Source organism: Dreissena polymorpha, chromosome 2 (assembly GCF_020536995.1).
Source record: "Dreissena polymorpha isolate Duluth1 chromosome 2, UMN_Dpol_1.0, whole genome shotgun sequence".
Lineage (NCBI taxonomy): Eukaryota > Metazoa > Mollusca > Bivalvia > Myida > Dreissenidae > Dreissena > Dreissena polymorpha.
The window spans coordinates 142,542,040-142,558,916 of record NC_068356.1 but is presented as its reverse complement, the minus strand read 5'-3'; the positions used below and the strand labels follow the sequence as shown (position 1 = coordinate 142,558,916).

General features: G+C 36.4%; 1 protein-coding gene across 10 annotated transcripts in view; it reads left to right on the top strand.

The window, feature by feature from the left end:
• Window positions 1-16,877, top strand: part of LOC127869273 (uncharacterized) — a 103,159-nt gene that overhangs the window by 70,677 nt on the left and 15,605 nt on the right. For 2 of the 10 annotated variants that reach the window (XM_052411704.1, XM_052411696.1), the window contains exons 9-15: window positions 1,506-1,700; window positions 2,871-3,014; window positions 6,715-6,842; window positions 8,444-8,512; window positions 9,761-9,850; window positions 11,360-11,427; window positions 14,227-14,262. In XM_052411704.1, coding sequence (XP_052267664.1) covers window positions 1,506-1,700; window positions 2,871-3,014; window positions 6,715-6,842; window positions 8,444-8,512; window positions 9,761-9,850; window positions 11,360-11,427; window positions 14,227-14,262 — 730 coding nt within the window. Of the gene's footprint in view, window positions 1-1,505; window positions 1,701-1,722; window positions 1,767-1,788; window positions 1,877-2,052; window positions 2,075-2,870; window positions 3,015-6,714; window positions 6,843-8,443; window positions 8,513-9,760; window positions 9,851-11,359; window positions 11,428-14,226; window positions 14,263-16,877 lie in introns of all 10 variants that reach the window. The other 8 variants (XM_052411702.1, XM_052411697.1, XM_052411698.1 and 5 more) reach the window with 8 other exon arrangements.

Sequence of the window (16,877 nt, the reverse complement as noted above, 5' to 3'; positions counted from 1 at the left end):
AGATTTTGTATTTGCTTACTATTTATATGCACTATTATTTTAAGATACTTTTCTGGGTCTTGACTAGTTGAATTGATATAGTTAATCAGAAAATCCTTCCTGTATTCATAAATGTCCCCCTTCACCCTTCTATGACTGAAAGAGTTCAAACACATTATTTAGTATGTGTAAAAGTATTCAGATGTAGATATCAAACATTATTTTCATACTCTATAGATTGTACTGACAATGTATTTCATGAAGGCAAGCTTGAATGTCTGGGGTATACTGTGGACAGGGCTTGTAATCTGATCCTGCCTTGTCAACTTTGGCTCTCAACACTTAAAACACAATTGTCCTATGTAAATAACGAATTATTAGTTCCCAAAAAATATGATCAAATGATAATTAATCTCAAAATTAAACTGTGAAACGACTCTTAGGAGACTATAAATATTATGATGCCTAGCAACTAACAATATTTACAGACAATAACACTGTGGTGAAAAATGATCTGAAAATGAGCATTTTAAATGCTTAGTCACAAAATATATAGGTGTAGAAAAGATTATCATCTTATAAGAAGTGGATTGCGCAATGGCGCAGTCTGATCCGGAGCTATCTTGTTCACAAATGAGACCACAAAAACTTGCATGACATTATGGCAGACTGCCAAGCTCCTGACCAGACTGTGCAGATGTACTACCCTGGCCAAATATGGAATAAGACTTTTTTTGCTGGTCAGTCATGGTTAACGATTGGTGTGGACGCATCATACATGTAGCTCTAACGAGTTGAGTGGCGTTCTGAGAAAACTGGGCTTAATGCATGTGCGTAAAGTGTTGTCCCAGATTAGCCTGTGCAGTCTGCACAGGCTAATCAGGGACGACACTTTTCTGGTATTTTTAGTTTCAATGAAGTTCCTCCTTACTGAAAATCAAGTTAGGCGGAAAGTGTCGTCCCTCATTAACCTATGCACATGCATTATGCCCAGTTTTCTCAGAACACGACTCATATTCTGATTTTCTTGCGTGTTCCAGTATCAAAGCTTAGATTCCTTCCATATAGAGTCACTCATTAGAAAACTGTGCTCACTGTGCATGATACTTTCCCATATTGATTGAAAACTTCTATGTAATATAGAGAGGATATTTGTTTGTTTTTGGTGTGAAAATGCGTTATTTTATTATGGTGACCATTTGCTATCACAATAACTTTTGAGTGATGAGAACTAAAATACATTTTTTGAATATATGAGAGGGATATTAAGTGTTTTTTCACATATACATGACAGATATATGGTTTTATTTTTACATGTATGTGAGGGATATAAGGTTTGATCTCACACATAAGTAAGGAGTACAAGGTTTGATCGTACATATAAGAGTACACAGTTTTGTCTCAAATATAAATGAGGCGTATACAATTTCTTCTCACAGAAATACTTCACATGTATATTTATCTTAATTGTCTACTAAGTAAAATTAAATATTAAAAATAAATGAAATTTGTTTGCTTTCTTTCAGAATCGAATCCTGCAACAAAGGAGACACGAACTTCCAGGAAGCGTCGAAAGCGACGGGAGTCGGCCAACAAAGCTGCGGACGCTGAGATGGCAGAGATCAACCTGGAGCAACACATGTTAGAGCTGAAAATGAAACAGAAACTGCCTCTCAGTGCCCGCAAGTCTGCCTCACCAGTGAGAAACACAGCATCACAAGGTGAGAAACACAGCATCACAAGGTGAGAAACACACCATCACAAGGTGAGAAACACACCATCACAAGGTGAGATACACACCATCACAAGGTGAGAAACACACCATCACAAGGTGAGAAACACACCATCACAAGGTGAGAAACACACCATCACAAGGTGAGAAACACACCATCACAAGGTGAGAAACACACCATCACAAGATGAGAAACACACCATCACAAGGTGAGAAACACAACATCACAAGATGAGAAACACACCATCACAAGGTGAGAAACACAGCATCACAAGGTGAGAAACTCAGCATCACAAGGTGAGAAACACAGCATTACAAGGTGAGAAACACAGCATCACAAGGTGAGAAACACACCATCACAAGGTGAGAAACATAGCATCACAAAGTGAGAAACACAGCATCATAAGGTGAGAAACACAGCATCACAAGGTGAGAACATAGCATCACAAGGTGAGAAACACACCATCACAAAGTGAGAAACACAGCATCATAAGGTGAGAAACACAGCATCATAAGGTCAGAAACACAGCATTATAATGTGAGAAACACAGCCTCACAAGGTGAGAACACACCATCACAAAGTGAGAAACACAGCATTACAAGGTTAGAAATACACCATCACACAATGAGAAACACACCATCACAATGTGAGAAGAACAGCATTAGAAGGTGAGAAACACAGCATCACAAGGTGAGAAACACACCATCACAATAAGAGAAACACACCATCACAAGGTGATTAACACAATATCACAAGGTGAGAAACACACCATCACAATGTTAGAAAATTTTTAAAAAACGAAAGTAAGAAAAACAGTATTTTTGTTGCAATAATTTGTTTGCTTTGTATAAAATCTATTTCCTTGAACCTGAAAGAGTTCTGCTCTATGAAAACTGGTCTTAATACAGGTGAGTTTAGTGTGAGTATGCACAGGCTAATCAATCATGACATTTTTTTTCTGCTAAAACTAGATTTTCTTAAAGAAAAGAAGTTCACATGCATTATGCCCAGTTTTCCCAGACAGTAACATTATATGCTGGTCTCTGTATTCCACCAGTTTCTGTATTCCACCAGTTTCTGTATTCCACCAGTTTCTGTATTCCACTGCTCTCTGTATTCCACTGCTCTCAGATTTCCACTGCTCTCTATGTATTACAGGTGTGTGGAAGCTGGCCCCGTCAAGCCCTGTGACCTCGAACCCCACAACCCTGTCCACGGGTGGCAAGAAGGTGTCCCTGCTGTTACCTGGCACTGTCGCACTGGAGCCCACATACCAGCCCAACACCTCCATCAAGCAACCGGGTAAGGGACGGACATTTATTTTCAGATACAGATACAAGTCTGTTTCAGTTTGCCATAGTATATAAATCCCTTGATTAATATGCTTTAACAATATCCCACCTACTGGCCCAACACATCCATCTAGCAACCTGGTTAGTGAGGGTGAATGTTAACAGAGAAACTTGCATATTAAAGCCGCGTTTTGGGGAAACTTGGCTTAATGAATGTGCATAAAGTGTTGTCTTAGATAAGCCTGTTTACTGGCTAATCACGGACAACACTTTTCGCTTTTATGAAATTTTTGGGTTAAAGGAAATCTTATCTAAATACAAATCCAGTCTGGGTGGAAAGTGTCGTACCTGATTAGCCTGTGCAGACTGCACAGGCTAATCTGAGACAATGCAATTAGCCCTGTTTACCCAGAGCAACTCATATTCAGGTAAAGATACAATTTTGTTTAAGTTTTCCATATATTGAAAGACTGTTAATATAGATGCCTTGACAATATTTAATGGGGGCCCACTTACTAGCAAAACACCTCTATCAATCAAGCAACTTGATATATGATACAATAGTTACTATTCAATCCGACAATAATTGGAACCATTACTATTGAAATGTTCATTCATCTAGCTATTACAAACTTTATACTCTAAATGATCTTAATTTATTGAATGTTTCCTATTAACCTTCACATATTTATTCTCTTCATCAAATGTTCAGCCTAATAACCCTTTTTTGTCTGAATAAGTAGATTTTAAAGCCCAGTTAATTTGTTTGCCACAGTAAATTAAAGCATCGGGATGCAAATTTAATTATCAAGACATACTTTTTTCTTCAAAATTCTGTCGAAAATCAGTAAACAGTTCACTCGTAAAATATCAGTTTTTCATGCATTGGCGATATCCTTGAGCAATGATAAGCGAGAAGTTTAAACCATTAGTAAACCTTGCCAATCTGCTCAATCTGTTATAGGGGCCTAGATCAATCTGTTATAGGGGCCTAGATCAATCTGTTATAGGGGCCTAGATCAATCTGTTATAGGGGCCTAGATCAATCTGTTACAGGGGCCTAGATCAATCTGTTATAGGGGCCTAGATCAATCTGTTATAGGGGCCTAGATCAATCTGTTATAGGGGCCTAGATCAATCTGTTACAGGGGCCTAGATCAATCTGTTACAGGGGCCTAGATCAATCTGTTATAGGGGCCTAGATCAATCTGTTATAGGGGCCTAGACAATCTGTTATCGGGGCCTAGATCAATCTGTTATAGTGGCAGAGATAAATCTGTTATAGGGGCCTAGATCAATCTGTTATAGGGGCCTAGATCAATCTGTTATAGGGGCCTAGATCAATCTGTTATAGGGGCCTAGATCAATCTGTTATAGGGGCCTTGATCAATCTGTTATAGGGGCAGATATCAATCTGTTATAGGGGCCTTGATCAATCTGTTATAGGGGCCTAGATCAATCTGTTATAGGGGCCTAGATCAATCTGTTATAGGGGCCTAGATCAATCTGTTATAGGGGCCTAGATCAAATATTCCAATATAGTGTATGATCTAGCATTTTGTTTTCCAATTATGAAAGTATTGCCATTTTTTTTTCCAATTTCCAATATGTATTGCTGTAAGAGTTTTCCATTTTGAAATTCATATGCTGCAGTAAGAGTTGTTAATTTGCCAATATATTGCAATATTTGATTTCTAATCTCCAATAAATTGCAGCATTATATTTTAATTTGCAATTTCAAGTTTATTTGAATACTTGTTTTCTAATTGTCAAAAATATTTCATTATGCGTGTTTCCAATATCAAATATGTTACTGTGTGTGTTTTCCCATTACCAATAAATTGCAATACAGAGCTCCAGATAAGGGTCGTATTTTTGTAATTACGAATTATTTTCAAGTCTGTTATGCTTTTATTTTAAAATCTTGTCGTACCATTAAGAATTACACAATCAAGTTACGAATGTTATTTTACATCGGTTCGTATTGATTTTTATTGAGTTCCTTCGCGTATTAAAGATCTTTTCTGTACTTATATAAAATGGTTATCGGGTTTGTTTAACAAAACGCATGTTTATACCCCCACAAAACGAAGTTAAGGGGGGTATATAGGAGTGAGCTTGTCTGTCTGTCGGTCGGTCCGTATTTAGTGTCCGCTCTCTAATTCAAGTGGTTTTCATCCGATCTTCACCAAACTTGGTCAGATGTTGTATCTAGATGATGTCTAGGTTAAGTTCGAATATGAGTCATGCCGGAACAAAAACTAGGTCACGGGGTCACTTAGTGCGTTTTAAACATTGAGCATGGTGTCCGCTCTCTAATTCAAGTAGTTTTCATCCGAGCTTCACCAAACTTGGTCAGAAGTTGTATCTAGATGATGGCTAGGTCAAGTTCGAATATGGGTCATGCCGGATCAAAAACTAGGTCACTTAGTGCGTTTTAAACATTGAGCATGGTGTCCGTTCTCTAATTCAAGTAGTTTTCATCAGAGCTTCACCAAACTTGGTCAGAAGTTTTATCTAGATGATGGCTAGGTCAAGTTCGAATATGGATCATGCCGGATCAAAAACAAGGTCAAGGGGTCACTGAGTGCTTTTGAAACATTGAGCATGGTGTCCGCTCTCTATTTCAAGTAGTTTTCATCCGAGCTTCACCAAACTTGGTAAGAAGTTGTATCTAGATGATGGCTATGCCAAGTTCTAAAATGGGTCATGGCAGGTCAAAAACTAGGTCACGGGGTCACTTAGTGCGTTTTAAACATTGAGCATGGTGTACGCTGTTTTTTGTGAAGACAACATGCAAAATATTCTGTGTCAATGTCGTGGTGGGGGTATTCGTCACCTCAGTGACAAAGCTCTAGTTTCCAAAAAAAGCAGCGTGTACAGTCTATCTGTCAAAAAACAATGGCGGCGCCCAGAGAGCATCCTAAAAAACTGCAAAGCGTGCAAAAACACATTTTAACATATTGTACTCAAAGTGAGCCAATATTTTTTCCATGAAAATAACCATTGTTATTTATTTTTAGGTCATTTAAAAATGTTAAGAACTATTTTCCAAAACTTAGTAGTAACGCTAAGAATAAAATTTCAGAGTTAAGAATTATTTTTAAAAATCTGGTAGTAGCGTTAAGAATTTCTCAAAACCTTATCTGGAGCTCTGAATATGTTTTTTTCCATTTCAAAACTATTGCAATATGGACTATTTAGACCAGTTTGTTAAAGCCCTTATGATTTCTGTAATCATGATTTGATCTATGCTCTGTGAAAACAGGATTTAATGTGTGTGAGTAAAGTATCTGTGAAAACAGGATTTAATGTGTGTGAGTAAAGTATCTGTGAAAACAGGATTTAATGTGTGTGAGTAAATTATCGTCCAAGATTAGCATGTGTATTCTACATAGGCTAATCAGGGAAGACTTTCTCCCCCTTGATGAGAACTACATTGTGCTTCAGAAGCTGTCAGAAGCCCATCTCACATTCGCTCATAAATGTTCACATTTTGATACCAGAAATTCACATTGAATATAATGTGACACACACAAAAAAACAAGCATTTTGTATCGCTTAATATCTATGTTACCAGACCACATCTAGTGTTGAAATTTTGGCTATTGCTATAAGCAGCACTGATTGTTTATGTGTTAACTTTATTTTACAATTATACTTTACAAAATATTTGTTGATTGTTTATGAGCTTTTAACTTTGTTTGCAGGTATCCTGAAGACGAGCTCTCACGTGGTAACTCCGCCCCCTCCTGTCAGTCAAGGCAGTGCTGGGGGAGGGAAGAAGTCCAAGATGCCAATCATGTGTGACCTGGGAGCTTTGATTGACGCCTTTGAGGTATTTGAAAAGGGACAGATGTAATGAGTCCTGTGGTTGAAAAGCTGGGCTTAATATATGTGCGTAAAGTGTTGTCCCAGATTGGCCTGTGCAGTCCACACAGGCTAATCTGGGATGACACTTTCCACTTGTATGATATTTTTCGTTTATTGAAAGTCTCTTCTTAGCAAAAATCCAGTTTAGGCGGAAAGTGTTGTCCCTGATTAGCCTAATCTGGTAAGACACTTTACCCACATGCATTAAACAGTGGCTTTATGCATGTGCGTAAAGTGTTGCCCCAGATTTGCCTGTGCATGAATATGCACTGGGTTATAAGGGCACCTTTTTCTGACTTAACTTGGACCGAGTTTTTGAAAAGAAAAACAATTGTTTAAACAAGAAATTCCGAAAAAGTGGAAAGTGCCATCACTAATCAGCCTGTGCAAACTGCGCAGGCTAATCTTAGATTACACTTTACACACATGCATTAAGTCCAGTTTTTATGCCCCCTCATGCCCCCAGTAGGGTGGCATATAGCAGTTGATTGTCCGTCAGTCAGTTTGTCAGTCAGTCTGTCTGTCCGTCCAAAAATAACTTTAACATTGGCCATAACTTTTTCAATATTCAAGATAGCAGCTTGATATTTGGCATGCATGTGCATCTCATGAAGCTGCACATTTTGAGTGGTGGAAGTTCAAGATCAAGGTCATCCTTCAAGGTCAAAGGTAAAAAAAAAAAAAAAGAAATAATTCAAAGCAGCGTTCTCATGAAGCTGCACATTTTGAGTGGTGGAAGTTCAAGATCAAGGTCATCCTTCAAGGTCAAAGGTAAAAAAAAATAAAAAATTCAAAGCAGCGTTCTCATGAAGCTGCACATTTTGAGTGGTGGAAGTTCAGGGTCAAGATCATCCGTCAAGGTCAAAGGTAAAAATAAATTATTTTTTTTTTTGAAAGCGGCGCAATAAGGGGGCATTGTGTTTCTGACGAACATATCTCTTGTTTCTAGAGCAAGGCTGTAATAAAACTTTTTTGAATGCGTTTACGTTTGCGTAATGTGATAAGAGGCTGACTGTGGATAGAACAAGGACTTAAATATATGTTAATGGCCTCTGCAGACATTGAGTGCTTGATGTGTATATAATAATGTGATGATGGTGTATTGGGACCTTGATAAATGCTTAGGATAGTATAACATGTTAAAGATCTCACTTACAGAGTGCATTGTAAGGGGAGCTCACTTACAGAGTGCATTGTTAGGGGAGCTCACTTACAGAGTACATTGTAAGCGGAGATGTGATTAGACATTTACAAGTGAATCAAACCATGCATTAGTCAGGCAAAGTCATGGTTAATCATATAATTTATGGAAAATAATTTCTTTTTTACTGTTAGCCTTTGCAGATTTGTTAAATATCTCAATCTTTTTAAGGGCGCTAGCACAATAGCAACTAAAACATTTTGTATAGTGAATCATTAATCTACTTCAATGTAACCCTCCATCATTAATATTTTGCCTTATTATCCACAATCTACTGCAGTGCAACCCTCAATCATCTTTTGCGGTGTGACCCACAGTCCACTGCAGTGTAACCAAACATTTACCATACTATTATCTGTTTTCAGGTTAAGAAAGTTCAGGAACAAAAGAAGGAGTTGAAGTTGTTAACGCCCAGAAAGGAGGAAGTTAAACAGGTATTTTTCTGACTCTATGTTGGGATACTATGAAGTATGTGAAAGTTTGCTTTTTGTTCATTGTTCAATATGTATTCCTGCTAGAAAAGTTTCTAATAACATTTGCCATCAAGGGTCGTATTCCCCAAACAATTTTTAGACATAAGTCTAAGAATGAAGACAAGAATAATCTTTAAATTGATATATCCAAGACTTGCTTGTATTTTGAGTAAAACTTGGCATTAAACACCTATCTATATCATTCTTCATGTAGAACATTTTGTTGATGACATAATCACCAGTGGAAGTCTGTATATATACAAACGCATTTTTCTTGGGTCCAAGTCTATTCTTTATTCTTAAGTTTAAGAATGGATCAATGAATACGGGCCCACATCTTCTTCCTCTAAGTTCCAAGTCAGGAGCTCTGCTGTGTCACAATAAAAGCTGGCTACCATATCCAGGCAGCACAAGTGCTTCTTATGCCGTACCTTTGATGCTCTCTTTAACCCTTTACCACTTAGATAGTATTTAACCCTTTACCACTTAGATAGTATTTAACCCTTTTCCACTTAGATAGTATTTAACCCTTTACCACTTAGATAGTATTTAGCCCTTAACCACTTAGATAGTATTTAACCCTTTACCACTTAGATAGTATTTAACCCTTTACCACTTAGATAGTATTTAACCCTTTACCACTTAGATAGTATTTAACCTTTTACCACTTAGATAGTATTTAACCCTTTACCACTTAGATAGTATTTAACCCTTTACCACTTAGATACATATTTAGCAAGTATGATTTAAATAAAATTGTTGAAAGCATACATACCATATGTCCTGGATGGTCTGCAATTCTATTGTAAATGCAGTGCCTGTCCCATTGTACAGGAATTAGATCAGACATTTATTGACTTTTGACAATTATTTTTATATCTAATTGCTTGACATATAAGAATCCCTTAGCCCTGATAATTGAACAACATCCCCGTCTGGGTTTCAGACAAATGTATGACAGGATCGGCCCACTAGAATGCAAAGTGATCACAGGGGGCTACACTTTGAATGTTATGAATGATAAAGAAACGTGAACATTTTTACGTGTTTTGAATGGAGGATTGGATAGATTGTCTGGATACACAGACTTTGTTCCTTGGTGACTTTGTTTGCAAAATTTGAGTGTTTGTGAAAGAAAATGTGGTGGAATAAATATATTTAGTTGCAATAACATTGTTATTCCTTGATGTGTGTATTCTTATGTTACAGTTAAACCCTCTGGACTCCAATGCCCCAGCTGTGAAGAGAGGAAAGGAGAGGGAAACGCCCAAAGCCAAGAAACCCAGTCCTCTTAAAAAGGTAAGGGAAACTATGAGGTAAGGTAAACTGTGAGTTAAGGGAAACTGGGTGGTAAGGGAAACTTGGAGGTAAGTGAAACTGCGAGGTAAGGGAAACTGGGAGTTGAGGGAAACTGGAAGGTAATGAAAACTGGGAGGTAAGGGAAATTGGGAGGTAAAGAAACTGCAAGTTACGGTAAACTAGGAGGTTAGGGAAACTGGGAGGTAAAGGAGAAACTAAAAAGAGAAACTGATAAGTAAGAAAAATTTGGAAATAAGAGAAACTGGAAGGTAAGGAAAGTGGGAGGTAAGAGAAAGTAAGAGGTAAGGGTAAAGTATTTGTAGTATTTAATTGACCGCAATATCCCAGTCATTCAAAAAATTTTAACATGGAGTGTTGAGTAAACAGTATCTCTTGCTTCTGGCAAACATTGTTGTTTGTTATCAGTTTAATAGTGCTTTGACACCACCTAATAACAATTACATGATGCCCCCAGAGCATACACATAACATTTTGGGAGTGTTCTTATTTACATATTAAATGCTAATATTTTAATGATTTATTATCAGGATGTTCATTGAGATAGTCTTTGTATAACTATTGATACTTCCTTTTAATGAATAGTTATGCGATGTAAGTCATCAGAACAATCATTTGCTTAACATTCTAGTCATACATCATGTCCTGATTGCCATCATCTGATTCATTGATGACAGCTGTAAACCAACAAATTACTGCTATACGAAAGTCGTCTACACTGAAAAAATGCGACTATGCACTTACATATTTGGGGGAAGTTGGCTGAAAAAAGGAATATTCGAATATGAATTTTGGATTTAAAAATTCTGCTTATTTTGGAATATTTTAATATTTGGATATTCGTTTCCATTCCTAGCTTTTTGTACGTTTCCATTCCTAGTTTTTTTGTATGTGATTTTTGTTGCTCACCAGTCCTGAACACAACTTGCTGATGAGCTTTTGTGATCACCTTTTGTCTGTCATTTGTTGTGTGTCATTAACCATGTAAATGAGACTCTCAGAGTCCACATTTATAGCCTAATATTCATGAAACTTGGTCAGAAGTTTAAAAAAAAGGTAATTAGAGTGAGTTCAAACCTTGGTCATTTGGTGCCAAAAATTAGTTTGCTTCGGGAAATTAACTCTTTCAGTGCGGGAACCGAATTTTGAAGGCCTGTGCAAACAGTTTGGATCCAGATGAGAAGCCACAGAACGTGGCGTCTCATCAGGATCCAAACTGATTGCTATTCTGATAGTATTCTTTGAAAAAAATCGAAGAAAATGCTAATTTTAGAAATTTAGCAGACAACATTTTATCAGACGACAAATTTCCCAGCATGCAAAGGGTTAAAGAATAAGCTTGTGAACACTGTATATAAATGGTCTGAGACATTTGTCCCCATGATATCTTTACTGAGTTTGAATTGGTGAAACGGTCTCAAAAACTAGGTTTTCTGAAATACAGTTGCAAATGGTGAATCTCCGAACGAATAAACAAACTGTCTTTTTCAGGTGATCCTCAAAGAACGAGAAGAAAAGAAGCGACTAAGACTATTAGATGAAGAAGAGGTCAATCAGAGGTCAGTACATGTCACAAACTCTGTGATTGGTCAATAGGTGGTCAGTTCATGTAACAAACTCTGTATTTGATCAATCAAAGGTCAGTACATGTAACAAACTCTGTGATTGGTCAATCAGAGGTCAGTTTATGTAACAAACTGTAATTGGCCAGAGGTCAGTAAATTTAACAAACTATGTAATATTCCATTATTTTGTTTATCATGGCCAGTATTTCCATGGCAATTGGAAGATAAAATTGTTGATCTAAAAATGTTGACCCCCCCCTATATTCCCCCAATCCTCCAAAGAATAAATAGGGTTATCTCAAATGAAGAGAAAAATTCAGATGACATGCAATAATTCAATTATTCCTTTTACAAATTAATAATAATGAAACATTACAGCATTATTAAGGAGTCTAAAATATTTATGTGATTAAAAGACATCTACAGGTAGCGATTGAAAGGTCTTACTGTTCGGTGTTCAACCCTCTCTCTGCAGTGCTGGTTTTTTTCAAACCAAAATTACTTTCATATGCATTATTCTTTTCTAAGCAAGGTATAATCGAGCTATATCTATGAGTGTGAAACTCTCAATCGAAGGAATTTTAAGTTTTCAATACATCTGTATATATAACAACAGACCTTGGTGTGCTAATCAGTTCATAAAAGTGTGTCCCATTCTGTGACTGCAGAGAGATCAATTATCTGCAATTAAATTTGAGAGTTTTTAACAAATTCGACAGGATGAAATAACTGCAGTAATTGTGTTCATTATGTTTACAAAATGTTTAAATGTTAACAAAAAAGGAGTTTAAAAACACATTCCATATATACACAGGTCAATCATACTTATTTTAGTCACACTTATTAAAATGGTTTCTTTGCAATAAATTACCTATTTAAATAGACTTTTTATCCCCCGCCATCGGCTGAGGGATATTGTTTTGGCATTGTCCTTCCGTCCGTCTGTCCGGAGCCATATCTTGGAAGTGCTTTGGCGGATTTCATTGAAACTTGGTTTGAGTATAAATATGGATAAGAGGATGATGCATGCAAAATGGTATTGTACACCATTTGTTAATAACGGAGTTATGGCCCTTTGTATCTTGAAAAAATGCTTTTTTAGCAGAGTGTCAAATATAACACTTTTGTGTCCAGAAGCATATTGGCGGGGGATATCAATTCAACCAATTAGCTTGTTTTTTAGTAGATTATGTAATTTATTTGAATGAATGAATGAATTATTGTTAGCTATTGATGCCAGTTATATATATATATATATATATATATATATATTATATATATATATATATATATTATGGAATGCACAATTTTTTGCAAGTTTGTGCGTTCTAACTAAATTACAAGTTTTAAGTTTTGCGACAAGTGAGATAAGGTTCCTATCATTATCTAAAATCATGGCCTTGGGTAGTTATCCTTATTTGGCTTTAGTTAAACCCTTTTTACATCTAGAAGTTACATTTTTGACCTACTCATTTGCTACTTGCAAAGAATATAACAACAATGATGTATATCTGGGCTTAGTTGAAAAATGATAGTGGTTTGTTAAAAAAACATGTCAGCCAGTTTTTGGGGTCTTTTCGTTTTGTAAGCATTTGTGAACACTTCTCAGATCAGTCAAGTGCCTGAAGGGTACTGATACTTAGCCTTAGGGTGGTTGGCCTTCTTGTTCTTTATTCCCATTATTCTGTGACATAAACTGGTGCATAGTTACATGGACATAGTTCTGCATGGGCCAATGGGACTGGAAGCATGCGTGTATTGGGCCTGATATACATTTGTTATTATCTAACATGATCAAGTTTCTGTAGTGATGTGTGGCCATTTTTCTTTCTTTCTGGACCAAAGAAGTTCATTGTTTGAATAACACGTATTGTGCTGTCATCATGTATAAAATCTGTCAGCTATATCTTGGGCCATTTTCCAGCAGCATTCTAGTCCAAATTTACCTTTTCTTGAAAGTTGCAATTAAACATTAAATCAATTAAATTTTCTTAAATTGCAGAGAGCTTGTGCTTAGTGTTTATTAATTATTATTCTGTATACCAATTGGTTATCTTGAAGTCAATATTTCCACAAGTATTTTTTCACTTTCAGCGTTTAACACTGTGAAATATTTACATTAAGTTAAATTGTTTTAAAACGCACTAAAGATACTTTTGGATAATGGCCCCTGTCGTGGAAGTGCAGAGCACAAGTGCATACTAATGTGTCTTTTTTTTGCTCCTTATTCTGATCCCTTCATTTAAAGAAATGATGTACATTAAAGATTGTTTTTCATTACTTTCTTATTATTGTTTGAATTTAGCTCACAACTTCCCCCTTAATTTCCCCTTAATTTTGTACCAAAAAATGTTACTAACCGGTTCCACTTTGGAAAGAGAAAAGGTTACAATTTACCTTGAATGTAATTTAGCCTCGCACTGGGAAAACTGGGCATCATGCATGTGAGTTTAGTGTAGCCCACAATTTCCTGTGCAGTCCGTCTGCATAGGGTAATCAAGACAGCTCTCTCTGTCTAAACTAGATTTTCTCTATGAACAGATTTCCTTTAAACAAAAATTACCATAAAACAGAAAATATTGTCCCTGATTTTCCTGTGCAGACTGCAGAAGCAAAAATTGGTGGACACTTCTCACATATGCATATAGATTCATTTCCTAGTGTCTGCAAATGTTCATCAGTGGTGTATAAGCCATTAGACTATATAGAAAGTGTAACAATGTATTAACTTGTTTGCATTTGTTGATGTTGGACTGAGGTGTTTCAAGTCAGAGGACTTTGTTTTTATTGCAGCATGCACATTGCATCATTCCCCAACTCTCCAATCAGGTACTTTTAACCACTAATATGTCTGTAGTATTGAGTGTGCTTAGTTTGGTGGCGAGTAAGTACCGCTAGTGTGTTGGTTAATGTGTTTGTACAGTAACAGGATGGTACATGCATTATTGAGCCCACTTTTCAAGAACAATGCTCATATAGTAACAGGAATTGAATTTGCAGAAAAAAGAACCATATAACTTTTAAGGGCATATTGATGGTTTTTCTTCAAAATATAGATACACATTAAAACAATTCACACGTCCACTTCTCACTCCTATAATTATCAGATATTACATATGTAGTTAGATGTTGATAAAAATGTTCAGTGCAAAAACTAAAAGTTGTGGTTTTAATTGAGCCATTCAAGTTTGAAGTGATTTTGAAACTTATGCCTATTGTAATTGTACACTTCATTGAGAACAACAATACAGTGCTGTTGTCTGCGTCAATATTGAGAACAACAATACAGTGCTGTTGTCTGCGTCAATATTGAGAACAACAATACAGTGCTGTTGTCTGCGTCAATATTGAGAACAACAATACAGTGCTGTTGTCTGCGTCAATATTGAGAACAACAATACAGTGCTGTTGTCTGCGTCAATATTGAGAACAACAATACAGTGCTGTTGTCTGCGTCAATATTGAGAACAACAATACAGTGCTGTTGTCTGCGTCAATATTGAGAACAACAATACAGTGCTGTTATCTGCGTCAATTATAACACTACTTCTAATTGTCTAGTGCCATCAATATACACCTTCAACAATCATAAAGTATCTTTGATGTTAACATTCAGTGACCTGACTCTTTTTATGCCCCCGGTAGGGTGGCATATAGCAGTTAAACTGTCCGTCAGTCCGTCTGTCAGTCTGTGGGTCCGTCCGAAAACTTTAACATTGGGCATAACTTTTGCAATATTGAAGATAGCTACTTGATATTTGGCATGCATGTGTATCTCATGAAGCTGCACATTTTGAGTGGTGAAAGGTCAAGGTCATCCTTCAAGGTCAAAAGTCAAAAAATACAATCCAAGAGAAGTAATAAGCTTTAAACAGGAGATAATTTTTAAACCTTCCAAATGATTTATTGAAATTTTATTTCAAAGCGGCGCAATAGGGGGCATTGTGTTTTCTGACGAACACATCAATTGTAAGATGTGGTGTTTCATGTCTGAGAAAACTGGGCTTAATGCATGCATGTCTGTCTGCGCAGGCTAATCTGGTTTGGCACTTTTGGTGTAGACTGGTTTTCCTTTTCCTTTAAACGGAAAATACCACAAAAGCAGGAAGTTTCCTCTCTGATAAGCCTTCCCAGACTGCACAGTCTAATCTGGGATGACCACCTTTTTGCACATGAATTACGCACGGTTTTCCTCAGAGACTGCTCATATTTATGCTGTTCTTACAACTATGTAATGGTGTATCATTTAACAGTAATTTATAGATTTTAAGATGGAGTGTCGCACTCAAAAACAAGGTCTCTGGGTTCAATATCAAGGTTAAAATTAAGGTCAAATTTAGCAAATTTATACTTGAGACATTATCAAGCGCAAATTTTTGCCCATGAACGATAGATTTTGCAAGAATCTGGCAAAAGTAATAAGCATGATGACACGATGGTGTTGCGAAAAAGAACCAGGTCCCTTGGTCCAAGTTCAAGGTTACAATTCATTGTCAAACATCCAAGCAAGTCTTTCAGTTGACCTAAACCAATGATCTGTATGATTAGACTTCACTTGTGAAAAGCTGGTCTTTAGATCCCAGGTCAAGGCAATAAATTAAGGTCAAAGGCCAAATCTAGGAAATTTGTTCTTTTAACTTACTCTGTTTATAACTTTGTCCAGCATATATGTATTTTTGTTAAAATTGGCAAAAGTGATTAGCATGATGTGATGTATAGTCAGGAAATCCATTAAGATTTGAAATAACAAACATAGCAATCTGTTGATAATCATTTAATATATATTTTAACTTGCATATAGTAGGTTGAAAATTGCTAAATAAAAGCATTGGAGGTTGATACTCTGTTCAGAATCCTTTAACAAATTGAAAGTATGTTGATTATTCAGAAAGATATATTTTAACTAGCTTAATGGCTGTGTATAATTTGCTTGACCTTTCCTTAAACACACTAAAAAGTTTATTGAGAAATGCCTACATTAATTGACAATCTGGCTAGTTTATACCAGCTTCTGTAATGCTTGTCTAGGCAACATGCACTATTGCTTGTGTACTCCAAATGAACCTATTTAAACTACTAGACAGAATGTATGAATAATTAATAAATTCTGTCTGGTAGTTAAAATGGGTTAATTTGGAGGTAACCTGTATATATGAGTCGCGTTCTGAGAAAACAGGGCTTAATGCATGTGCATAAAGTGTCATCCCAGATTAGCCTGTGCAGTCCACACAGGCTAATAAGGTCAGGGATGACACTTTCCGCTTAAACTTGATTTTCTGTAAGGAGGGACTTCCTTGAAACTTAAAATACCATAAAAGCGGAAAGTGTCGTCCCTAATTTTTTAGCCTGTGTGGACTGCACAGGCTAATCTGGGACGACACTTTACGCACAAGCATTAAGCCCAGTTTTCTCAGAACTTGACTCATATCATTATTTATGAAACA